Source organism: Lepisosteus platostomus, chromosome 17 (genome assembly GCF_059453375.1).
Source record: "Lepisosteus platostomus isolate fLepPlt1 chromosome 17, fLepPlt1.hap1, whole genome shotgun sequence".
NCBI lineage: Eukaryota > Metazoa > Chordata > Actinopteri > Semionotiformes > Lepisosteidae > Lepisosteus > Lepisosteus platostomus.
Genome location: NC_142627.1, coordinates 18350679 through 18378163, shown reverse-complemented (window position 1 = coordinate 18378163; position 27485 = coordinate 18350679). Strand labels below are relative to the sequence as shown.

Here is a 27485-nt window from a genome sequence, read left to right as displayed (position 1 = left end):
AAATAATCCTGCAGTGTTGGTAATGGCTCTTGTTAAAACAGTTCCCTCTTCTGTTGAAACTTGAACCTTTTATCTCGTGCCTTAACTGAAAACCTTATGAGTCTATGGTTTAGAGAGTTAACGTTTTGGTTTGCTTTAAAATAAAACTTAGTGTTAACTCCTGGAATGTTTGAAATTTAATATTAAAAGGAAGGGAAGTGAGCTGTCTTCAGGTAGAGAGATTGAAAAAATATATCATTGATGACATCTAAATATTGCATGTTGTGATTTCTGTGATTTAGGTGTGATAATGTTTTAACAGCTGGCTGGATGTCCAGCCCTTGACCACGCACGAGCCCGTGAACACTTTTCTTAGAACTGTTTATATGTATGCCATACATGACACACTTGCAGTACGGCACAGAACGTTTTCACCTCTCACCTCTTGACAAGTGCAACAGAACGAAGACCTTGCATTATCGTCTGTGAGCTGTTTTCCTCTGTTCTCAGAGGCTCATAATCAAAAACAAGCCTTTGCAGTCTGTTCTTTTAAATGCCTGCTTCAGGGCAGTAGTGCGCATGTGATCCCCGGGTTGTCCTGGGGACTGGACCAGCCTACAAGGTCATTCACCATGCTGTAGACCTTCTTCACGTTCAGGTTACTGCTATTACTCTGTTGGTAGTTTGTACAGGCAAGATACATCAGCCAGAGTATACAGTTAATTATTGGTTTTAAATACAATAGGGCATTTTCCTCATTAATTCATATCAAAGCAGCCTTTTACTCAAGAGGCAAGACTCAAATATATTCTTATATTTAGGAATAGATTTTTATTTATGTAGACTTTATATATAATATAAATGTCATAATAGACATTTGACTCCTTTTGAGGTGGTTGGGATGTAGCTACCATCACCATCTTAGTGATGGAAATACTTTCTGCTGTGGCAACATCAAACATGCATGTTTTACAGAGTTCTGAAAAAATCCATTCCTGACTTCTCACTTAAACTCAGGGACACCGATTTTCCAGCTTGTGATGTTCCCCTCCGATTTCCAGTGCCCGGTAGATGCTGCTGTTTCAGACCTGCTGAGTCTATAATGATTTTCTATTTCTGTTATCTGGGTCATTTGTGGTCGTTAAGATAGACACACAGTCAGCCCTGTCTATTAAACGTTCATTTGGGACACCCGTTGCCAAACTAGTTGATGTATCTTCTGTCAGGCACTTAGTGGGAGAAGGGAATTAGCAGTAAATGCCTGTATAATGTGTTAGTGTTAGATTGCACTGCCTTCTTTCATGGACTCAGACCTCAGCCCAGTAGGTCCTAATCATAAGTAGTCTTCAGTTTGAAAGTGCGAACTTTGGGACAGCTTTGTGTGTCTCTGGGGTGTGTGTCCTTTGGGTGACTCTGGGGTCAGTGACTGAGTTTCAAGGCAATATTCAAAGAAAAAATGAATTTGACAGACAGCAGCTGATCAATTTCCAGGTCACATGGGAGCACATGGTGTGTGCTTGGAATCACAAATGAAGTTTTTGGTAGTTTCATCAGGAATGTAAGTGATGAAGGTAGAGATCATTTTGAAAAGGAATGGTATCCATTCTGTGAAGAGTAGATACAGTTTGCATCCACTGTTTTCGTATCCTAGTTAGAACTGAGGAACAGATGAATTACAAAGTTGATTAGGATGTTTTGGCTAGAAACTGGTTCCTTCTATCATGAAGCTAAAGCTTGGTCACACGTGGGATTCATAGGAGGAAAACCATACAGACCAGGCAATGATGGGTATGTTGTTAGAGCCTCTAGTACACAATTTAAGATATCAGCTGATCACTAGCAGAAGTCAGGAATCCGGAGAAGCTGGAGAGATTCTGCAAGAAGGAATGGTCAAATATGCCATCGTCCCATTTTGGCATCGGTATTGTTTGGATTATTTAAAACTGCTCCTTTCATGTAAATACAATACTTATGAATTTTCAGTTGCGATATCTAACCAGCAATAGAAATATGCTTATTATGGCTTTGTAGTTACTGCAGCAATATGAGTAATCATTTAGAGAGGAGCATGCATTCAGTAGTGATCTGTTACCTAAGGAAAAAAGTCTTATCTCCATCTGAGTCATAAATCATACATTTCTCTTTTAACATAAATATGAGGATTATGGAGGATTAAAGGCAGGTGTTTTCATATTGACATGGTGGATGAACTTAGTCATGTGCCCTTTTTGCCACTGGTATTCATTTACAGTAGTCAAGTGGCTGAATTGTTTTTACTTTCTGTATGCATTGCAGCTGTCGTTCTAATTTACATCAGACTTCAACATACATGCTATCATGAACTACAAGCAGTTATAGATGAATGAATATCTGGAGAGTGCAAACAATTTACTGTACACCTGTTTTTGGCTATTTACTGTACACGTCTGTTTTTGACCATTTACTGTACAGATGTATCAGTTAAGGATGCTCAGGGGAGATGCCTTGATGGTTTCAGGCAGTGACTCAGTATGATCAAACTTCAGTGTATTTGAGTAGCCTTGTGCAGTGGAACCCGCTTGTCCTTTGATCTCTGTTTAACAAATTAATTTTGGTAACTCTTTTTCACCATTACAGACTGCTTGTCTGTGCCATTTTTATCATGTAACCATCTGGGTTATTGCTGAAGCTTTCTTATGAACCTGGTTACAAAAAGTGCCACCTTATCTTTTTGCCCTCCTTTGAACTCTGACCACTCCTGTTCTCCAAATTGTTATACACTGCTTTAGGGTGGTGATACAAACCTGTTTTTAATGTAAAGAAATGAACCTGAGGTGATGTTTTTTAGGGCAGCTTTTGTTTTATTAAGGATGTATAAACGAAGAGGCAAAAGCCCTTGTGGAAACCAAGATCTATGAAGTTTTTAAAAGGGGGTCGAGAGGGACCAGTTTATTTGTAGCCATAAACGTTTTATCGGTTTGTTTCCCAGGTGGCGCACTGAGCAATGGGTGCATTTCTGGACAAACCGAAGACGGAGAAACACAACGCTCATGGTGCAGGCAACGGTCTGCGCTATGGGCTGAGCAGCATGCAGGGCTGGCGCGTGGAGATGGAGGACGCCCACACAGCGGTGGTGGGAATCCCACATGGCCTGGAGGACTGGTCCTTCTTCGCCGTGTACGACGGGCACGCTGGCTCCCGAGTAGCCAATTACTGCTCCAAACACCTCCTAGAGCACATCACGGGCAACGAGAACTTCCGCGGCACAGAGAAGCCCGGCTCGTCCCCGGATCTCACCGTCGAGAGCGTGAAGAGCGGGATCCGGGCCGGCTTCTTGAAGATCGACGAGTACATGCGCAACTTCTCCGACCTGCGCAACGGCATGGACCGCAGCGGCTCCACGGCGGTGGCCGTGCTCGCGTCCCCGGAGCACCTCTACTTCATCAACTGCGGCGACTCGCGGGCGGTGCTGTACCGCAGCTCCCAGGTCTGCTTCTCCACGCAGGACCACAAGCCCTGCAACCCGCGGGAAAAGGAGCGCATCCAGAACGCCGGCGGCAGCGTGATGATCCAGAGGGTGAACGGCTCGCTGGCCGTCTCCCGCGCCCTCGGGGACTACGACTACAAGTGCGTGGACGGCAAGGGCCCCACGGAGCAGCTGGTGTCGCCCGAGCCGGAGGTGTACGAGATCCCGCGGGCCGAGGAGGATGAGTTTGTGGTGCTAGCCTGCGATGGGATCTGGGACGTCATGAGCAACGAGGAGCTCTGCGAGTTTGTCAAGTCCCGGCTGGAGGTCACAGACGACCTGGAGAAGGTGTGCAACTCTGTGGTGGACACCTGTCTACACAAGGTATGTGGGATCGCACCGTGCTTGGTTGTTATGCCTATACACAACAGCTGTTCTGGTCAGTCTTTTGTAGGTAATGTGTATGTGTGTTTCTAAAAACTCATTAAGCGTACATCAAGGATGGGAAAATATTAGAAGAATCAAGACTAAAAATTGCAAAAAAAAAATCAACTGTAGCAGTGCAGAAAGCCTTGTGGTAGAAATTGGATGAAAATAACGTTCTTTTTTTTCTCAGCTTTCAAGCAGTGCAAATAGTTCTGTTTTCCTTGTAAGTGATCATTTATGTACTGGCCACAGGGTCTTGACAGTATCAGACTGCTTGTCTGATGGTTCTGTTTGTTCTGTTTTAACATTCAGGTGAATGTGATTCAGCCACTCCTAATTTTAGTTATTTTAATGCTTTTTTTGCAAATGTTACATGCCTGGCTCATTGTGTTTCAGATTTATATGTGTCTTGCCCTTTCTTAACTTGAAACAACTAGCTTTTTTATGGGAAGTTCAAAAACGAATAAGAAAGCATGCATTGAAGCTGGGTAAATCTGGCCTGCTGACTCTGCATTACCCAGATGAGGTCACAAGGCTTCTTAATATCCAGCCCAGCTGTAAAGCTCCTGCTGAGTCCATTCCCTACAGAGATAAGATACTGACTCTGTGCTAATCTGAGGAAAGTAATGTATTAACTTTTCCTGACTCTCATGACCACAGATTCACTGATACAGCAGCATGGTGCCACTTTATAAATGAATCCTTTCAACAAAGAATGTAACATTTATTTTCAGTTTCAGAGAGTGACTGTCATTTGCCCTGCCGATTTAACAGTGATGGCGTGTTGAATATGGAATCTTGTGTCATCTGTCCCAGTTCCCCTTCATAATATTTAGTTACTTTCCCAGTGTAGCCAAGTAGGAGCCGTAAGTGCTTTTGTTGGTTTCGATTTTGTTGAACCAGAGGTTCCTCAGGGGTCAGCTTTGGCAGTGGCCCAACATGGGGTTAATTTCATTGTACAGAAGCCTTTGATTTACTACCTTTTATTCATGTTAAATAATTTTCAAAGTTTTACTTTGGGGCTTTTTGAAATTTGCTTTAAGTTAATAAAGAAGGGGGTTAAACCTTTCGTTTGTGGCACAGGAGTGCATTCAGGCCCAGCCACACCCTTGACATTGTGAGTATATTGACACTGCTGTCCTGAGGAGATCTGGTACAGCAGGAGGCCTGGGAACAAACCTGAAATCCTAAACAACTTTACCTTGGCTACAAAACATGACAATGCACTGCTTGTGGATTATAATTGTGAGTTTATTAAAATAGATTCTGACCATAAGATTTATTTTCAGCCTTCATTATGTTAAGTATTACCCATTTTGGTACTGTTGCTTTCATTAAAAAGAAGGCACTTCTGACCCGGGCAGTGAAGATCAGAAACAGTTCTCTAACTGTTTATTATTAGAACTGTGGCAGGCAGAAAGCATGCTTTGCAAAGCGCCTGTAGGCATGTGCTTGTCACAGCCTTCATTAATCAGAGGTCATTTAAGCTGGAAGTTTGGGTTCATTGGCTTGTTCATTTTCTGTAACAGTCAGGTCTAGAGCGATTTGTCTAGTGTTCTAAAGTGAAGAGCTCTGACAGTGTGAAAAGGCCCTTTCCTTTACATTAAGAATCTCAGTGTACAAAAATGCTGTATGCAATACTGAATACAAAAATCTGATTTACTACTGGACATGTAATACATTCAACATCCTGTTTTCCAGTGTGTAAAATAATATTGTCTCCCAATTATGTCATTCTGAAACTACAGCAGAGGGAAGTGCAGTGTTTCATCTGTCTGCTGTTCTCTGCCAGTGTTTATAATGTCTTGTGTATTACGTCTTGTGGTGTGGAAAAAAGATGGGAACTTGTGTCTTTTCATTTTAGTGCATATGGTGAATTCTTCCCAAAGATAAACAAGGAGCTTTCTTTTAACACACTGTATGGACTCGTGCCAAGGCTAGGCATTTTGTAGCTCTGGGTTTATGAAGAAATAAAATAATGCAGAATTCCTTTTTAAAAAGATGAACAAGTAACTTTATAAACTCTTTTGTGACTAGATTATTATCGCATATCTCTCAATCTGGTAATAAGATTAGAACAGCTGTTAAGGAAAAGTGTTTCAGAGGGATGTTTTCTGTGGGCTTCATTCCTTTGCAAAAGAGCAGTGTGTGATTAGTCCTGTCTTTCTGTTGCAGGGGAGTCGTGATAACATGAGTGTTGTGCTAGTATGTTTCATGAATGCTCCCAAGGTGTCGGAAGAGGCAGTGAAGCAAGATGCTGAGCTGGACAAGTACTTGGAGTCACGAGTGGAAGGTAAGAATAGAGCTGGTCACTTCATCTGGAAATCACTATGGCAAATACAAAACATTGTACAAACCACTATAGCAAATAGCTTGGACAGGCAGTGTGTCTACCTGCTGTCTTGTTCTTACACCAGCAAAGCAACAGGTAGAAGTGCTCAGTTCACCACACATATAGAACATTTACAGATCAAAGTCTTTAACTTGTCAAACGAATCCAGCTGAAGGCAAGTGCACACTTTTCTCTGTGCAGTGATTTTACTGCTTGACTTAAATCAAAATGCTTTAAGCCTGTGCTCACAATGGCATAAGCCATTGAACTACTGTAAGTAACATATGTGATTCTGTCATTTCCCCACCTGTAGTACCTCAGTAATTTTAGGGGAATGTGAATGTGTGAATTGTTTGATTTTTCTCCATTAGGAAAGTACAATGTTGGATAGGTGTGAAAGCTTGCTGTGATCCAAAGTAGGTTTAATCAGACTGTCTTTTGGGATGACATGATTAACTTACTGTTTTTTTCAGTAAATAGTTGGCTTAACCTTTATGGGAGTGTAATGTTGAGTATAAGGTTAACCATGTGGTAGAGTCTCATTCTAGAAATGTCACTGAAAGGTTTGAAGCTCTGCTGACTATATAAATAACTGAACTGTAACGTAACTGAGTCTACAGCCACATCAAATGATAAATGACAATGCAAAGGAAATTTTGGTTGGGTGTACTCATAGCAAAAGCATCTGCATGGTATAAAGCAGAGGAAAGGCAATTAAAAACAGACTGCTTTCTTTTCTCTGACGCCTCTTGTTTTTAAGACAGTGGAATATGTCTGTGCTGCTATTAAAAATACATATACTGTACTAAAAACAGAGGTTTCTGTATTTTTCAAAGACACCAGGCAATCTGTGTTATAACCCACATCACTCACATTGAACACTGGTGTATACCCACTCAGTATTTTCTCTGTCATTTAAATTAATTTCATACCATGTTTTCATGGTAGTATTTGTTGATAGAGCATCACTGATCAAAAACTATTTTGAAATCTGTTCATAAAGCCAGATTCTTCTCACTTGATGAGACCTTTCAGACCATGTTAGTAAGATGTTATAAATGAAGAGATGAATATATTAATTAATGCTTACCTGAATGTTTTTATTTTTCTTAAAAACTAAGCATATGAATGGCATGAATTGATTTGGTGGTTGTTGTGACTTCGATTCCATTTGTTTCCTATAGTACTTTTAAAATTGTTTTCTCATAATATGCGTTTTTTCTGTGCCATTTAAAGTTTTTGGCAAGAATTTTAAAAATTAAAAAGTCTGGGGTTATGTAAACTCTTCTTTTGAGTTGGATGAGAGCTGTGGAATAAAGTAGCCTGAACACTGAAAATACCAGAAAGAGCTATGTCTCCTGCTTTGGTTAAAAATGTTTTGGCTGAACATGGAGCTGGCTGCCTGCCTGCCACCTCAGCCTGTGTTCCTGGGCTTCCTCCCCAGCCCACACTGGGCAGCAGCCCTGGCATTGACGGAGCCTGCAGGGGCACTGCCCAAGGAGCCCCCTCCGAGCACACTGCTGATCTGCACTTTAGTTTTTAATTCACAAGAAAGTCCCACAAAGCTTGCGGGGGGGGGGGGGGTCAAGATGTTGTTCAAACAAACGGCTGCTTGTTTGAGTCAGCAAGAGAGGTCAGAGCTTGTTTCGTAGGCCTTGGAATTGAGAAGCGGGCTTGTTTTTGTTTGACTTTTTTGTTCTTGTTTACATCTCTGGTTTCACTTTTGAGACTTGGCTCAGAGTCTGCAGCACTAACATAAGGCTGCTTATTGCTGTGTACAGGGGGAATGAGACAAGTCAATCCTCAGATAGTGCTTTCCATATAGTAAATCTTAAGGTTGTGTGGAAATAATTTAAAGAAAAATGAGAATTTATACTCTGTTGCTTCAGCTGTAATGCATTTAGGTTTTCTTAAGCACCATAAAAATGCATTAGCATCATAGTATGCTGTAGTATGCTATTATGTATATGGATAAATTAAGGTATACAATAAGGCTTGGAAGACTGCATGAGGAATTCATGAATCCTTATTGAAAAAAGTGTTGTTTATTTTATATTAACCTGAATTTGCATGATCCAGTCAAGGTTCTCTCCAGAACACAAGTTGAACTCTTTGATACAGGAGTTATGGGTTCGAGCCTGGTCACTATCTGGCTGTGACCGGGATTACCCAAGGTGTGCAAAACAGTTGGCTGAGCATCATCAAACGAATGGTTGCAATTAGTGTGCAGGGCTCTCTTGGCTCACTGTAACCTCCTTGGGAACTTACAAGGTTGCATTGCTCTTGCGAAGGATGTGCGCCTCCTTCACTCACAACTGAATCTCCTGCATGGGGCTGTGTAGCCTGTGACGTATTCAAAACACAGTTGGCTTGCAGATTGATGGAACAGAGGAGTCTGCCTACACTTCTTTGTTCTTTCCAGTGTGCAGTTGCAAGGTTTGTAACTGTGCTGTGAGACTAATGTAAACAATGAGTAAAAAAACTCCATTAGCATGTCCAAAAGGTGGGCAAAACGGTAATATGTGATTCTAAAAGTTGAAACAATAAAAACAATAAGATAGCCTAATAGTTCTGATGATGTTGGTAAGTTCTGTCGCTCGTAGCATAAAATGTACACAATGAGGTCAGTTATTTCTGCCTTCCCTGTGCTTATGGAATGAGGCTCATACTGCTGGCATGTCAGAAGCTCCTCCCTGTCATCACTCACTGAAGGGACACCAGATGCTCTCTGACCCTGGGCTCACAAGTCATCTGCTGCACCGCACGGAGTAGCCTCATGGTCAGCCATGGTCACACTGTTTGCCCAAACACTCGAGAACTCTCCTCACACTGCACAACAGGCCAACTGAGGTGATGCTTCGGGAAGCGCAGGTGTCTTCAAGACAGCCAGAGCCCCTAGGTGCATATTTAACTCTCAAGATTTGATGCTTACATATTAATCAGGATTAATATTTGTAATAATAACAAAACAGTCATTTTTTTTAGCAAGACCCAACATGTGAAAGAACTACATACAGACGTTGGTTTCATGAATGCATGGTGACAAAAGGAGCATGAGGTCATCTCTGCTAAGACTTTTTGGATATTATCATCACTGGGATACAGAAATATAGTGCAGGAAAAAGATAATCCAGAGTGAGATGTCTGTACTGGGGTCATCGACAGAAAAATGCTTTTTAAGTTGACTTTCCTTATTACACCAACAAAAACTTCTGTAATTACCATACCTTACTGTTGCCCTAGCTTTTAACAGTTAACAAAATAAAGTGTATGTACACATCCTTTTATTTAATTCTCAAATTTCATTTAAAATACTTTTGTTTTCCATTGGATTCCAGTAAACAAATCGGCCATATAATTTAATTTACCATGTATTTAAACAAAATGCGTGCAACCAATTTTTTGTACCAGAACTGGTTTTCGTAACTGCTTTTTAAAGGAAAGTGCTACCTCAGAAATTATGTATTTTGCTTCAGTGAAGACACGCACTGTCTAGGCTTTTGCACAGGGCTATAATTGCATCAGCTCACGCTGAAGCACTTTTCTTTGAAATTGTGCGCCCTTGTAGCAGTGATTATGCTGTGATAAGAATTTAGTGAAAATGCACTGGTCCATAAACATTTTTGATTGTTTGCCTTAAGGAAAGGGATTAAAAGCAGGCAAAGAACATGCTTTTAAAATTTCACAGCCGTCAAGTATTTATGTTGGAGAAAATGAAGGAATTGTTGGTCTCGGTTAATACTGATGCATTTCTTTATTATTTAGTGTATTATTCCAAGACTGTCCATTGTGACAGTCTCCTTGGGTGTTACAAAATAGAATTTGATTTTATTTGCATGGATGTCATTACATCCATTAGTGTACAGAGATTAAAAATGGTCTTGAGCAGAATTTGGAACAGTGGCACAACAGGACTCGAATTAAAAAAGATGCTACCATATTTTTTTACCAGGGTAATTTATTAAGCTATATGCGGTATGGGTCTTGCACTGAGCCTGTGGGTAGCTCTGAATTCAGGGGCTGAGCCTTCATTCAGATCTGATGGGTTTCATTGCGAGTCCTGTGAATGAGATGGCTGCAGGGGCGAAGGATGTGAAGGAAGCAGAATGGAGAAACTAGGATGTGATGAGACTGGTTGTTGCTGGGTAACGGGTTGTGCTCTGGGAGCTGCAAGATGCTGTGATGCCAGTGTGAGTCAGAGCTGAACAGCCTGTTCTCCTCCCTGCAGTTCTTACAGCCGGCCCAGTTCTATAACTAGTTTATTCTCCTTCTGTCTCCTCTCTTTGTCTTTTGTCTTTTGCTCTCTTTGGCTATGGCCAGGTGATGGCTATGGCACCCCCACCCCCCAACCATAGCATCTCTTTTTCCTTTCCATGTTTGTCTGATCTTTTCTATCCCCTATTTATTGAAAGAATCCCTTTTCTTGATAGCCAGAAGAGTCTGTTTCTTCTCTGTTTGAGGGCAGTTGGAATCTGGTTCTTTGCTTGCTGATAGTCAGTGCAGCCTTCTTTTCTCATTTGTCTACCTGTAGCCACACCCCCACCTCTGTCTGGCCTTCCCTGCTGCCCTACAGTACCTTCCCTCCCGTCTGCCTTGCCTCCTGCAGGCAGGTTCATGATTTGCACCTGGATTACTGCAGCTGTCAGACGCAATAAACTGCTTTCAAACTCAAAGGTGGTTTTTGCTGCTTTCTTTTATACAACTTACATATCGAAAAGATTACTTGCTAATGATCACCTATTTCCTAGCAGTTGTTTAATAGTTTACTTTGCACCACCTTTAAGTACATGAACTGCTTTTTTGAGTCTTAAGAATTATCTTCTTTTGGAGAGCTTTGAGTGGGGACTCTGTTGGTGTGTGAGCTGCAAAAGAACATATAAGGGTTAGATTCTTTGCAGGAGGAATTAAAACGCATTGATGAGGACTGTTTTTCCTCACACTACAAGAAGACTCCACAGCAAACATTTTTTCTGCTTTTCAACATGGAGTCACATGTACTTGTTCCTTCTTCTTTTGATGTCTCGTTGAAAAAAGCCTAGGTTTTCAATAAACCTGTGGAAATAACACTTACTGTTATCAAAATTGTTTTTTTCTGCTTAAAGAAAGAAAAAAAAATGTTAAAATCAGTGTGGTAATGTTGGTTTCCATAGTATGATCTTTGTATGTGGATAGGTGACTTTCTGTTTCCTATATTGCACAGTTGGTGCTCATAGGAGTGTTTTATTCTCCTCTTCAGCACAGTGTGGCTGTCTGTGTGCAGCGAGTTTGATATTCTCTGCTCTAAAACTCGCTCTGTTCTTCCTGTTCTCATACGTGTTCCTCAGTGTCTGAAAAGCAGGTCACTCCTCACTAGGCCTTCTGCATATGCTGGTCTCCCTGGGACTGGCCTTGAAGAAAAATCCAGCATTTGGAAACTGCTGCTGGAGCTCTCCAGTGAGTCTCTTAGGCCTGTAATGTAGAACACACCCAGACGAGACAGGCCTTCTCACTCTGTCTGCACAGCCAGGGGTTGCTGTGTCCTGTTTCAGCTGAGGAAAGACTTCAGCCAAAAGTTGAACTAAAATAGTGAACCAGATTGCATATGAATTTATAATTGTCTAAAGATTATTGAAAATATCACAAGGTTATTTTTTTGTTTTTTGATATTCTTAAATATAAATATGCAGTGAACTGTACGTTCAAATATTGTGCTCACTTATGAAGTATGAGCAGTTCAATTGATGCATATACCTTGTTTTATCTTCCTTTTGGTGTTGTAAGACTCTTGTCTGAGCTGCCTGGCACTTGATCTCATGCAGACTGGAATTATTAGCAGTTTTATTTTTTGTATTTTCTGTGTATCATATGTATGTTCAGCTGGAACATGCGTCCATTTCTTGTTTACATCCAGTGCTTTTACACAAAGTGGTAACATGCTGGTTGTTTTGATCTTTTTTGTCTGTGTGTCGGTCCTCTTGCAGAGATCATGGAGACGTCTGGTGAGGAGGGTGTTCCTGATTTGGTCCATGTGATGCGCAACTTGTCGACTGAAAACATCCCCAACCTGCCCCCTGGAGGAGGCCTGGCCAGCAAGTATGAACCTCCATTCCCTCACACCTGAGAACCCTTTGGCTTCCCTTTTCTTCGAGTCATTCACACATTTAGCTTTTCATACTTTAGTCAGCTTAGCTCATGTGAACACAATTTGTAATATAATGACACACTTTGTTCTGCAATAAAACAAAGGAAAATAATTAAATGTAGAAATAATACAAACTCATGGATTTAATAGTGGATGTATATTATTGCTATATATTATTGCAACTATATTGCTGTAAGTAGTTCCCACTTGCATATATTTAACCGTAGAAATATGTGCAAATCAGAATTTTTTCATATGTGGTGGTTTCGCGAAAATTAGGCTAGCATGACTGCAACAGGAGATCTTGGGGACTTTGAAAGAGGGGGGGGATTGTTGGGGTATTTTGGCAATAGCTTCAGTGACCAAGATAGCTCAACCTGCTGATGCTTCATGAGCAGCAGTTTCCAAGTGATGTCAGCATTGAACTCATCGGCAAAGAGCAACAGTGGGAGGAAGTACACACGACAGTGCACAAGATAGTGATGTTTGTCCATAAATTCAGATGTATGGCAAAACATAGAAGCAGCTGCATTTGACTGCAAATTTCGACCCTGGGGCGCAAGCAGTTTACTGAGAACTCCACAGAGCATGATTCTATAGTTGGATTGCATTGCACAATGCACTCATCACACCAGCAATGCATGCCTGGGAGTCCAGTGGTGCAAAGAGCGCATGCAATAGTCTGCTGAGCAGTGGAGAAATATGGTGTGGTCTGATGAATCGTCATTCACTGTGTTGTAGCAGTGAAGGGTTCTAGTGGTTATGAACGTCTGTGTGGTGCATTACTCTTTGGGTGCTCTCATTCCGTTAAAGGCAAAAGGCCATGCTAGTTACTACTGAATTGTACTGAGTGATCTTAACTCAGTTGTAACTTTTTTTTTTCTGCTGGAAGGGGTGTCTTCCAGGTTGACAGTGCCATTATTCATGGATGTCTGGTTGCTTGGTGGTTTGATCAGCATTACAAATTGATGTTACCCATTTATCATATCAGTCATCACATCTGACACAAGTTGAGCATTTACTGGATACTTTGGAACTGCGCCTTAGATTTTCCACTTCCATCAATCTGGTGTGAGTTGATTGACATCCCTCTGGCATAGTTTTAAACACTGGTACATTTTGTGCATACAGACCACATCCATATCTATCTGCGTTAGTGCTTCCATTTCTTGTGCACTACCTGTATGTTTTTTCAGACATACATGCTGTGTATCTGCCAGTGAATTTTCTCTCTTAACAGGCTGTTGTGGAATTTTTGATAAAACAACATCAGTGTCTAAAGTACATGAAATGTTGAAAGTTAACTGCAGTTTAGCACACCAGAATTAGTTTTCTATTATGTTAGTTTTTGAAAAATGTTAAAGACCTTAAAATACCCATTTGGGAGTAGTCATAGCACTAGCATCTTCAGAAAAGGCCATTTTAGCCCTTTAGAATATTAAGGCCTGATGTTTTATATTTATTTAAACCTAGGCAGGCTCATTTTCAGACCAAACTGCATACCCGCTTCGCTGGCTTCACTGGCTTTCTGAAGCCAAAATGTCAACTGGAGGAATCCACATGAAAATCATAAATGTGAGCATTTAAGGGATAGCACATATTCTCAAATGAGTATTCACATAAACTGTCTGATATGGAATATTAAGCTAATTGACTATTTCTTTCATGTTGGAATACTGCCGGTCATGTTCCAAATACATAGCACCTCAACTAATAATAATTAAATATTTGGTTGCTTTTAATCACGTTGAATGTCTGGATATGGAATTACCCCGTCAGCTCTTGTATTAGCTGAGTTGTAATGAGCCCTTTTCTTTCCCAAGAATCTCACTGTACGGAAGTCTTCTTGGTGACTGATCAGCGAATAGACTCTTGCCATCTTTTGGCAGCATTCATGTGTCCCATCTACATTGGACTTGTAGAATGAAGGTCACCTCGCTCACAGATCCTCCACACTGTCTGCTCTGTTCCATTTCTTTTATGTGAACTGTAAATTAGTGACACATTTTCATAAAAGAAAACAAATTCACTGGGGAGCAGCTTAATTTCTAAAGACAAATCTTTTTTTGAACACTCTGTATGTTCTGTTCGTAGCAATAGAAAATAATTCAAACCCAGAATCCTAGTTTTGCAACTGAGTGATTTAGGCTCAGGCATAGTACTGTTACAGAGGCATTATACCTGGTAGCAAAGAGACCTGGTTGATATTGGGGAGTTAATCAATTTGGTTCAGTAATTCCATGCAATATCTTCTGTCCTTAATGTTTGCTTTTTTCCTTTCTTTAAGTGCTCTTTACACAGCCTGCCTATACTAGTGTTGGCACCAGTCTAACCCAGAGGTCCAGCAGGTTTTCACCACTATGATCATGGCCAGAATGTATGCTTCACTCTAACATTAACAAGCATAATGCAAAACCTTTGGCTACAGCTCTCCACTCTGTCATCAAGTGTAGAGAACAGCATGTTCTTAGTTGTATTCATGATAAATTGAGCGGAAAGGTTATGAAACCCTCAGACAAACAACTTCCCGGGTAGTGAGAAATAATAGCATTTATTACAAACTAGTCTCCTTTAATCTTCTGTTAAATGGATTACATATGCTGTTGTCTAAACTGTGCAGCAGTGTGTACTGACAGGTTCCTGTGTGTATTTGAAAGGTTTAGTGTGAGAGTGAGCAGTACTGAATGCAATTTGTTTTTTGACAGCCCAAGACCTAGCTGACACTCTGAGTCACACAGGTTGGATGGTACTGTGGAGTAAATTTAAATAAAGTTCAACAGCTGTGAGCTAATGCACTCACACCAAGGAAACTGCTTATAATTTTCCAAATCTATCAGTAATCTATTTAATTCACTGTTCAGACGGTTGGGTTTTGATCTACTGCATCCAGATAGATTTCTGATATTTAGCACTGGGAGGGTTTATGTGTGTTACCAGGAACGTAGATTCTAGATAGGTTCAGCATTTTTGTTATAACGCAGTAGTCCACACAATGGCATGATAAGGGCTTTTGAGGTTTCATTTTCAAATCCTTGTGTGCGATTTCACTTGTACCATTTGAGACAAATACACTGAAGTAAACCAGGCTCAAGGTTTGAAGCAGTTTTAGGCTGGAATACTGCCTTTTCATGTTGTAGTATGCTAACAATGTTATTGCTTTAATAACATCTTAATTTAATTAAAAAAAACATTCTTAGTTTTGCAGGTAGAACCATTTTAGTGACCATCCCGGACTTAAAATGGCTGGATTCCTAACGCGGTGCTGGTTGTCTCGTTTGCAGGCGCAGTGTGATTGAAGCAGTGTACAACAGGCTGAATCCCCATCGGGAGGAGGACGGGGTGAGTGGGGGGTTTTGTGACAATTCCTCTGAACTGAATTCCCATGTAGGCTTGCAGCTCCTTTATTTTAGGGTCAGTGCAGTCCTACAAAATCCCTTGCAGTTTATGAGACACTCCTTTATGCAAAGACAACTTTTTCAGTACATCCAGCTGCAAAGAGTGGGTGTATTTCAGCATTTGCCACACACTGACAGTCACGAAGATTTTTTTTTGTGATGTATGTTTTGCACTTTAGTTTTCTTTGTATAACTTTATTGAGCATTTCTGAGTCAAAAAATATTTTCAAAACCTTAAATGCTTATCAAAAGTAGGAATACCTGGAGTGACTCATGTATATGAACTTATATATATATGAAAGAATATACAACACGGTAATGTGCAATACAAGCTGGGGCTGAATCATTGAAGCCCACAGTGGCTGCAGTGTGTACTAGCCTGCTTTGGGAACCCTGTTGTATATTTTACAATGTATTGTGGAGTGAATCTGTGGACCAATGCAAGTACGGGGAATTAGAAAGATGACCTGCTTTTTGGAATGAGGACACGATTGGGTTGTTGTTTGACAGTGGGGATTTCAGTGTCCATAGGTATCAGGGACCACAATACGTTACATCTTGTAGAAATGAGTGGCATTCTTTGATTTTGGCTGAATTTCTCCTCTCCTCTCACTCGCCTTTTGTCTTATTTGTAAGAACACTCCAATTGAAAGTAATAAAAAAGGGTTTTGTGTATCTGTAAGACACAAACTCATCAATCATCAATTTCCCTACGGGATTACTAAAGTATTATCTATCTATCTAAACTCTTTACTGTCTTGATCAAATGTGGTTCCTGTTTTAGTTAAGTTATGGGTTTATAGGGTAGTACTGGATGTCTGGAGCCTGCTGTTGTGGATGACAGTTTGTATGAAGTGGCAAGTACTTGGTCCAAGGGGATATATATATCTGTGTGCTGGTGTCTAATCTTCCTTCTGGTGTTGAAGCATGGTACAGTTTCAGCAGTTCCAAAACCCAGGAGTCTTGATCTTGATGTTGCATTGCCTGATAAGTGGGCAGTGCAAAAACATCTTGATTATTCTGTATAGCCCTTGGGTTTCTTCCAATCTGTCCAGTGTCGTCATTATGATCCAAAAGACTCCTTGATATGACTCTATTTTGTGAAATGGATCTATGAAAGTGTAGGTGACCCTCATACGGTTTAAAGGTAATGTACATCTGAATATGTGAAGCTTTGAACCGCTGGGGTTTATTACTCTCTGCACAGATGACTGGACCAGATGAAAAATGGGTGTACTGGTAAAGAAGTAGTTATCTCCTGATGCATCAGCAAAACATGTCTCTATGCTTTGATATCTTGGGGTTTCTTTGAGAACATGTTTACTGTCAACCAGAGGCGTGCTTAATAGTGGTACCACTCTAAAGCAGATACCCATAGGTTCCTGGCACACCACTTGGCTAATCACATGTTTGGCTTCCTTATTACTGCAGCCTTCCTGTGTAATTTGGTAAGTGTGTGCATACATTCAATGTGCCTCTCTTATTGTATTTAATGGTTACTTGCTCTTTTTCAGACAACGCATATTTGTGTAAAAATTCCATTTGTTTTCCTGACAAAAGGAGCGTGTTGTTTATCTTCTGAATGTAGGTTTTGATTGTACAGTAACAGCTTGTTTCACAAGCTTGGTTTTTCTGTGCTGAAGAGGGGAGCAGTTTTAGTTCTCTTCTGAGTGAAGGAAAAATTGCTGAATGGTACATTTAATACGAACATAAGGTCTTGGATCTGTTGGTGCAGTCAAATAAAGTCCTTTTTCTTATTTTATAATAAATAAAATATTAAGATATTAGGATATGAAGTTGCTCTGAATACGGACTTATCATTTCTGACTTTTAATTTCCATAGTACCTTACTTGTAGACTTCATAGTCCATTCTTTCATTGGAAAATAAGGTGTATAAAATAAGGAAGGAAAGGTAAGAAACTTATCTATACCTTTTTTTATTTTAAAATAGTTCAACTTTTTACTTAATTTAACTTTAGTTTTTGTAGAACACTTTTGGACATACTGTACCATAAGTGTAGAAGACATTGCTCAGTGTTGGTCTAAGTGAGCAGTGGTTTTCTGGGTGTTGGAGGGCTCTAATTTCTTCTACCTGTGGAGCTCTTGATGGTGACATTGTCATTTTCCATTCAAGCAATGAAAGTAGTAGTGAGAGACATTTAGGTCCCTAGTAGGTAGTATCTGGTACCTTCTAAACTGGAAATGAATAGTAAGTGTCACCAGTTTTGTCAGGTAGAACTGCAGTTCATGTGCTGCAGCACCAAGGGGAACTAATGATAACAGGCTCAATGTTGGTCTTCTTTGCACAGTAAGAACAGGGCAGAGTTAACTATTCCTGGGTAGGAGTGAGGAAGCGGGCAGTTGAGCATGTGCAGTACTCTTGATGGCCAAAAACTAGCAATGTCAACAACTCAGAGAGGAGAAACTATGTGAGCATTAGTTGCCCTATGTTTTCAGTTTGAAGAATAAGACTTACAAATAAACTCTGCTGAGATGTTTGGAGCTCTTTTGATGTTTTTTTTTTTTGTAGGGGTTGTTGATCTATGAATAGCACTTTCCCCCCCGTTTATTAAAAAGGTTTGTTTTAATAGCTGCTTTAAGCAGCTTTAGCACATGCTGCAATTGGTGGTGATGAGATGCAGTGCTTTATTTTGCAGCACAGGTGTGCAGCGAGTTCAAAGGCAGATGGAGGGTTATGGTTCACTTCAAAGGAAAGCACAACTGTCTTTTTGCTTCAGTTGTTCTTCAGCCATATGGTTCTAGATTTATTGTGTGTGTGTTAGGGTGTTCCTGTGAGAGTGGAGTAGCCCGTGCTATTGTCTTAGGTGTGAACAGTTCTGAACATGCTAGGGTATTTTTATTCCATCACCTAATCTCGGCACTGGCTTTTGACCAACATCTTGTAAGGGTTTTCCTGCAATTTGTAACTTTATAAATTTGTGAGGGTTGCTCCATTCTTGCTAGAACACCTCCCCCAAAAATGGTTTTCCTTGGACATATGTGAATGGCTGTTTCATTGTTGTTGGAACCCCTCTAGTCTTGAGCGCTTCGCAAGTCTAGCCTGCCTACTGATACTGGGGTCTTGCATCTTGACAAGGACTTCCCTGGAGCTGCGGAGGGCGGGACCACGGCCAAGATGCTGGAGGCTCTCCGGCAGTTCCGTATTAATCACAGGGGTGACTGCCGCCACACCCTGGAGGAGGTGCTGTCCACTGTCAGGCTGGCTAAAGAGCCAGGCGCTGAGCCCTCCTCTCAAGCTGAGCTCCCTTCCTCTCCGCCACCCTCGCCAGCTGGGGCGCCCGAGGACGCAGAGAGACGCCCGAGCGAAGCGCCAGCCCCCGAGGAGGACCCCCAGGCTCACCACAAAGACCTGGCCAATCCGTGACCCCCCCCCCCCCCCCCCCCACTGCCCACCTCTGGGGCTCTAGTCTGGACTTCTGGACTAAAACACTCCCTTGTGACCCAGCTAGAGTACAGGATTTTGTTTGAATTGTTTAATTAGATTCTGCTTCTTCAGAGCATGGCAAATTCAACAGTCCCGTCTAATGCTAGGATAACTCAGCTGAGCAGATGGGTCGGTGTCTCTACTTTTCCTTTTTTTGAAGTGGGGAAATATGAAGTACTTGCCATCCAGCTAGTATTTCCCTGGCTGCGGGGAAAGCAGGGTTAGGGTCTTAGTCCGCCAGAAAAACCCCGATTGTCTTCACTTCATGTTTGAGTGTCATGCTCAGAGTTATTTTCTAACCTTAACCAAAAAGTGGAAGACTAGCTGATGTCAGTACAGATAAGCATAATTGTATGGCAGTGTATAAGTAGTGGTGTTGTACGTTGATGTGGATAGTTTGACTCTTTGTAGTAGAAACCTATATTTGGAAGGTAACAAGGACAGACTTTTGATTTTCTTGAACTGAATTCCACTTTCATTTTGCTACTTTGTAGATTTCACCAATAGAATGTACACTCTATAGCCTTAAGGAAAGGAAACTAGAATGAGCCAATTTTTAATATTTTAAGACTGTTACTCAATGTTAACACGTTTCACAACAGAAGAGCTAATGTATACACTGGATTGGTTTATGCATAACTTCTGTTAAAGGCACATAGTGTAAGTCTTTTTCTTAAATAAAAAGGCATGGATTGTGAACTTGGGTTTACTTCATGACTGCTCAGAAAGTCCTAGACCTTTTAAGTGGTCTTCAGTATGTTAGAGATTTTAGCCCTGCTAGGCATGCTTTTGGCATGTCATGCATGTGTGTTGTGCATTTTGTGTTATTGTTGTCTTGTTGCTGTAGCAACAGAAAATAACATCCATTAATGTCTGTAGCAGTTGGAACCTCCCTGCCTGTGTGTCTGTCTGCTGTTACCCTGTCTGTGGAAATGAATGCATGATTAGGAACAGGTGCTAGTGACATTTATCATGGTTTGGAGTGTCCTCTGTCACTCTGCCCACAGTCTCTCCCTGGTGCGCCTGTCCTTTGGAATCCACTCACATCTGTGTCTGAAACCAAATGTGCAGAATAAAACCTTTCTTTAATTGAGAAATACCTTGTGTTCGTTTCATTCCCCTGTTTCCGAGAGCCTCACAGTTCATAATCACCCCGTTACAACTGTCTGTTTGAGGTGATGTATGTTGTCGAAGCTGCAGGACACCAGAATAGAATATCCCTCTCTATCCATGAAGCACACTGAAGTTCAAAGTATACTGTAACATTTCCAGAGGTTTTTTTTAAGTCAGCATAAGTTCAAGGTAGCCTTCCTGAAAATGTTTGATTAATTCAATTATATAAAATGACAATGCATGCCTTCTTTCTGTGCTAATTTATAGTCTAGAGAGTGGGAGAGAGTTTAAAATGTGATATTGTTCAGACAGGTCATATCCCGTTGAGAAAGAAGTTGTGAATGCTGGTTACTGAGGTGGGAGAGCTGGGCTGCATCCTGTGGCTTTTGGGTCTTATCAGACAGGAGCAGTCTGTGTGATGATGCAGGTTTCAACCTTCTTAAAATTGTCTTTATTGTAAGAGTTGATTCCAATGCATAATGGTTATGCTAATGGGTAAGCATAAGTACCTGCATGTATAATATGTTAACCAAAGTCTGACTTGTGAATGTCATAGAAAAATGGGCTCATAATTTTAAATTAGCCTAGGCAGTAGTTCACTGCAGCTGCCATTTGATGTGAAATATATGAAATGTTAAAGACTTTACATATTAAAAATGTTTGAAATGGAATGAGCAAGATAACGCAAATGGCTTCCTCTCTTGTAGAACCTTGTCGGCACTTGTATGAAAAGGCATGTTGCTAGTTCACATGCGGGCAAGGAGCTGGCACTAACCGTGTCCGTGCAGCACCGCTCTGGAGATGCAGCTGCTGCCATTACCTCATCCGTGGGGGTCGAATAGCCTCTTCTGTCAACAGGGGTGCACAATTAGATCAGCAGTTTTTACTTAAAGACAAATACGACAAGGCCCTTACAGTAACCTGTTATTGACCTCCTGGCTCAACATTAGATGTGGGGAGTGAAGCAAGAGGAGCAGGGTGATGGGTGAAGACTAAAGCGTTGAAATTTGGGGAATGATGCAGTTGGAAACGGTCACTGGGCAGTAAGTAGCAGAATCCATTGCTAGTGAGAGGTAAAAAGTTGGTTTAGAAGATGGAGACATTAATACCTACTCCTGTTTATTTCTTTGAATGTGTGGGAGTATAAAGAAGTTTTGCGATGAACCCTATCTTTTCTTATAGAGGCAGAGAGATGAAGTGATACAAGCTGCAACCAAAGCAGGATCTTCTGTATGTCATCAGTAACATGTTCCACTAATGTTAATAAAACAGTATCATTCCTGTTGACGCAAACGCAGGGCTTTCTTCTCTGGCTACACTTCTGTTCTCTTTTGGTGCTGAATTACCTCTGTTAATGAAACATGTTGGATTTACAGTGGAGCTTTGGACTGCTTTTGCCAGTATGCATTTTTTAAACGTTTTTCATGGGATTCTACCCTAAATCTTCCAAGCAGCACTTTGGGCTTTTTCAGCTTAGACCCTCAGAAAATGTTACTATGTTTTTGCCTTTTATTTTATGCTGCCTGTGTCATTTTTTAAACAAAATACAAATAAAGATAACTATAAAATTTTGAACCTCTTTTGTTGTCCTCCTTCTGTCTGAAATATTAAGTGACAGAAAAGTGTTTTTTGCCAGTATTTCATGACAGTGAAGACAGAGTAAATGGTGTAATTTGTTGTCTGTGTCAACCTGCTGACTTGGCCATCTATTCTTGTATAAATGTAATGATCATAAATGCACTGATTCGGTGCTTTTTGTACGCATGTTATGTATATTCTTTTAGTGGTTGAGGTAAACAGAATAACAGCTTCTGTGTACATCCATGAGATTTTTGTGTGCTTTGTTGCATGTAAAAAAGCAAATGTAACAGCTTTGATACCTTAACTGATCTGCCTATCCGGTCATATGCATCTAGCCAGTTCTAAAGTGGGTTTACTATATGACACTTGTATTTTTTCAGGTTCAATGATGTTTTTGTGCCCTTATGCATTGTATTTGTAAGTGTCACACATTAAAAGTGCATGGTTTAAATACTAAGATACTAATGTCTAATTAAAAGCTTCATGAGTTAATTTAACACTTTGTGTAGCTTCGTTCTGAAGGTAGGTAGAGCAGATGAGCACTTTAGACTGCTGTATTTTCTGATACAGGATTATCAAAGACTTTCAATCTGCCATTGTCTCCAAGAGGTGTCTGTGTGTAGATTGCTTCATCTTTTTTTCTAGATCTTTTTATTTCTGTTGTGAGTTAGTAGTTAACTGTATTTTTCTGCTGTTTCAAAAGTGAAAGTGTACAGCTGTGTTTTTTTATGTGTCAGTTTGAATGTGTGGTCAAACTGGAACAAACCTAATTAGACATTCCCATAGTATTTAAACCATGTGCTTTTAATGTGTGACAATTACAATTCCCATGAAAAATGTTTCACAGTAGAGCACTTTTAAATTTGTCATTTCTGTTTATAAAAGCTATTTCATTTTGTAATTTTAGAGAAAGATACTTTTAAATCTTTCAGACGTATTTAAGTACTGTACTTGATCTTCTGTCACTTCTAATAATGTTGGACTGCACAGTATATTGTGAATAATACAGTACTCCAAAGTCAGTAATGGATAAAGGGCAGACCAACTAATGTTAATAGAAAACATTCTTTTTCAAATGTATTAAGAGTTTCAGTTTCATCACTGAAAATAACTGTTTTTTGGTCGTATTGAACATTTGCAGGGAGTTCGTGGTTATGCTTCAAGAAAAAAACCCCAAGCTCTTTCCGCTGTCACAAGTGTTGAGTCGGCCCACTCTTGTAGCTCAGTGTGGCTGCAGAGCAGTTCTGCCGTTGGTCTCTCTGATTCAAAATGTCTTCTTTCTCTTGTTCCTCAGAGTGGTGGAGACCTGGAGGATCCCTGGTAGCCGAAGGAGAACAAAGTCACATCCTCAGTAAAGAATGTCCTGAATTAACGCAGAAGAAACCTTTATTCACACTTTTTTTTCTTCGATACCAAGACAAAAATTAAAAAAAAAAAAGAAAAAATACAAATCCCAAAGGATGGTAAACATTTTGGAAGGTGGTCAGAAGAGGAACTTACATTAGAAAATATATATAAAAAGGGTTTTTACACCATTTTTGTTGTTTCGTTTCCTGATTCAAGATGACACAAACTCCTTATGAGGACTTGGCGAATCTTAACATTTGCCTGTAACATACAGAGCACAGTGTTTTGTTGGCCGTCTTGGACTCTTCGATGCTGAAAGTTCAGGTGTCAGATTCACACCGTTCAGGACAGATTGAAATCTATGGCACAATGCAGTGCAAAGTAAGCCAGAGTGCATTGAAGGTGATTTCTACCCAGAAGAGATCGCATTCTTTTACCTGCAGAATAGCTCAATGGACAAGCGCATGTACAATGTTAGAAGTGGCTTCATAAGGCATTACGTGTTTTTAAGGTTTCAAGGTTGAGAGCTTTTTGCACCTTTTTTTCTGACTCGGAGGGAACTTGCATTGACACTGATCCTCCTTGTGTATCTTTCTGTCTCACTCTCTTCTTCTGTTGGTCACGCGCTTTTAATCCTGCTGTTAAAAAGACAAGAAAAGTATATATTTTAAAGTTCCTTTTTTGTTTTTTTTTTTCTACTGTCAGATGTTGCCTACTGTGCTTGTTTTAAAAAACAAAAAATGCATCTGACAAAAATTCTAATTGTACACCACATGTAAAGGTATACATTTTCTGTAGGATTTTTCCAAGCATGTGCACAGAACAGTAGGTATTGAAGCTCTTGGTAAACTGAGCTTTTTCCGCAAACTAAATGGATTTGTTTTCATCAGAACCTCAATACTTATTCTTTTCTTTCTTCTCACCCATTCTCGTGCAGAATACAATTCTCGCATCCATCTTTGCCTTTCTCTTATGATATTGTAAAATTGTGGTTTTGTTCGATGTGGATTTTTCTATATAACAGCTTCATTTTTTTATTTTTTTTTGCTTTCAGATACAGAGTATTGTGTAATATGGGTATTGTTTGCATTTACTACAAACAAAAGTTATCAGAGTACTCTAAAATAAAAATACAGAAAACTCAAAAAGTTCTTTCTCTAATTCTTTATATGACATAAAAAGCGAAAGATGGGCTGCCTGTGGCTCAGTGATCTTTGGTTTTACTCTGCTAACTACATGGTACAAGAATGGCTGTCAAATGATTATTAGGTACTTGAATATTCTGTGTGATTCTATTTTTGCAATAACCTTGATTTTTATTAAATGATTTTGAGCTGTGCATGTACTGAGTTGAGGTAATGATGTTCAAGGGAAAGGGAAATATTTATCAAACAGAAGCTGGGGTTAGGGAGATCAATGAATGTAATTCATCTATACACAACTATATACATGCTGTGGATGCCTTGTATTTTTTTCGTGTTCATCCTGTTATTTGATGTGAGTTCCCCTCTTGTGTAGAATGAGTATCTTTAATTGGATCAAAAAGGAATTCATTTTTTTTCCAGTTCCTCTCCATCCAACATGCATTAACTGTAGGCGTGTGCTAGAACGCTGCCTAAATTAAAAATAAAAAAACTGAAAAAAATGTGCGCTCTGGTGTCCACGGTCACCTATCCTGAGATTTTTTTGTGTGTATCTACAATTATTGGTATATAGAATAATTATTGCCACAATATATTTTATTTATTCATAGATTTTAGCCTTGTAAATGAGAAATGTTGTAAAGAGAATGGGATGAAATAATGTTAAAAAGTGTGTTCTATCTCCCTGTGCTGGGTGTGTTCAAAGCTGGAGGATGGAGGAAGGTGAGGTCACTGAATGTCCACTCTTATCCTTCCTTGTACTGATAGTTCCCAGTATGATGATATTGTGATGTTTCATACAATACAGTGAACATAACCACCTTGTTATCTTCAATAAAGGATTGCTAAAGATGGTGGGCATTATCATTGCTGTTATTCATTCTTTCAGCACTAATCCAGGGCTCATCTGGTTGGAGAGATGAAAAATAACTGTTTAATTCTATTATGTTTTATTATTTATGTGTATGTCCTCTTTTTAATGTTTCCTAATGTTGCATGCAGCCGTTAGTGCCAGAATACTTTTGTTGCCACCAGTTCTCATCTTCTAATAAAAGTGTGGGTTTTGGCCTTGAATGTTTTAAAGCAAATGGACAAACAAAGCACTGCATGAACCTTGCCAGGGGAGACCTTTTGCAGCAAGTAGCCTCACTGGATTTAAATAGAAAACTAAAAAAAAAATTGGCTCAGCAAAAACTGGTGTGAACCTGTGAGACAAATGCGTACTTCACACAGAAGGGACACCAGCCTGGATTCAAACTCAAGATCCAACAGCTGAGAGGCAGTAGCTACCCCAGAATGATACAGTCCAGAAAAGTTAATCATTCTTAGGAGAGATGGGGGTTGTTTTAAGTGTTGTGCATTGTGCTTGTCTGCCGATTGTCCTGTGTAATTGTAATGACTATGCTTTGACACAAGAGGGAGTCCATGCAGAAGATATATAGGTGGTGGACAGAAAAATTGAAATGCCAATGTAAAATCACTTAATATGGAGTTGGGCCACCTCGTGTAGCCAGTATGGCTTATATGTGACTGTATGGCATAGATTCTACCAGCATGTGGAATTCTGCAGGAGGATGTGGTGCCATTCTTTCACGAGAAAGCCAATAAGCACACACCAGGTTGATGGCTGTGGAAAATGCAGTTTCTATAATTTCTCATTTCCCATAAAATATAGATTAATTTCAGATCTGGAAACTGGGAAAGCCAGGACATGAGGATAATGGTGCCATGCTCATCAATCCATCCGATGACTACACATGATCTGTGGATGGGGACGTTGTTGGATGTTACTTGAGGGGACACACCTCAAGGCAGCAAAAAAAATGTAACATTGGGTGAGGAAGATTACCAAGTGCCATTTAGTAGTGATTAACATTAACCTTTGAACTCCATGGGAATGTACACTGCAGGACCATGCCAGGAACCTTCACCGTTTAAATCAAGCACTCAGGGCTGTAGAGTTTAGGCTGGTGCTGCTTGTGAACTCGTCCGTTAAGAACATGGTGAAGGATGATTCATCTCACCAGATCATATCTTGCCATTGCTCCATAGTCCATTGACTGTGCTCTTCGTATTGGTGGACTTGAAAACATGCAGTACCAGTGTGATGAGCAGTTTGTGTGCTGCAACCCAGCTGTGGTATCCTGCTCTGTGGTGTTCTTGGTGGACAAGTTTGAATTAAGACGATCACCCCTAGCTCACACCCCAGGTTGGCAACATATTTCCCTCCGTGTTCCATGCTGACATCACCTTACACACTGTTGCTTGTGAAACATTAGCAGGTTGAGCTGTCTTGGTCACTGAAGCTTCTTCCAAATGTTCCACAACAAGCAGCCCTGTTTCAAAGTCACTGAGGTCTCTTGTGGCCATAATTATAGTCAACCAGGCCTGTCCAGTATTTAGGCATGCTGGGATGTTATTTGTTTCATAACCACATGGGTCCCATCTCTGTTGAAGCCCTTGCTTTCAATGTCCTTGGTCTCTCTCATTTTCCCAGGTGATTCATTTTTTTGTCCACAACCTATGGATGCAGTTGGTTGGAAACTTGATTGGTGAACCTCCCTCAACATTTTATGGGATTACTCTGTTCTAAAGCTATTTTCCGTCTTCTTGATTCTCATTGCAATATATAGAGTATTACAATACAGCCATGGAAATATCTGGGGTGCTTTTAAAAATTTTGCCACCGTGGGCACATTTGGGGTAATTTTTAAGATGACGTCTGGTTTAAACATTGCCTTCTTTCACCTCTTTATGTACACACTTGTCAGTTACCGAGCCATATGAGCAGGGCCTTACTGTGCAAATTACATCCTTTAGAGAAAGAACATCGCAGACTTGACCACTACAGGCTGTATTTACCTTACTGTTCTTTCTCCACAGCCAGTTTATCAATCCATAAGACTGATTGTTCTGTTCTTTGGTCCACAGCGTTATTCATTGACTTTATTCGTTTTTCAAATCTTGCTGAGCCCAAGTTTGGCCACCAGGAGGCACTGGGGGTACTGGGGGTATAATACAAACTCAAAAAGGGAGATCTTCTGATTTCCCTACGATAACACTGTATGTGAAATTGCACACCCCAACCTTCTGTGCGATAGCCTGCACTACCACCTGCATGATACACACGGAGAAAAGTGCTAATATGTTTGATATTG

At 40.4% G+C, this 27485-nt stretch overlaps 1 protein-coding gene across 4 annotated transcripts in view; it reads left to right on the top strand.

The window, feature by feature from the left end:
• Positions 1-25191, top strand: part of ppm1ba (protein phosphatase, Mg2+/Mn2+ dependent, 1Ba) — a 53370-nt gene extending 28179 nt beyond the window's left edge. For 2 of the 4 annotated variants that reach the window (XM_088610076.1, XM_088610077.1), the window contains exons 2-6: positions 2948-3808; positions 6026-6143; positions 12143-12254; positions 15585-15642; positions 18797-20241. In XM_088610076.1, the coding sequence (XP_088466202.1) occupies positions 2963-3808; positions 6026-6143; positions 12143-12254; positions 15585-15642; positions 18797-19084 (1422 nt within the window). In that variant the 5' untranslated portion in view covers positions 2948-2962 and the 3' untranslated portion in view covers positions 19085-20241. Of the gene's footprint in view, positions 1-2947; positions 3809-6025; positions 6144-12142; positions 12255-15584; positions 15643-18796; positions 20242-21439; positions 21488-23132 lie in introns of those variants that run through there. The other 2 variants (XM_088610078.1, XM_088610079.1) reach the window with 2 other exon arrangements.
• The last annotated feature ends 2294 nt before the right edge of the window (positions 25192-27485 follow it).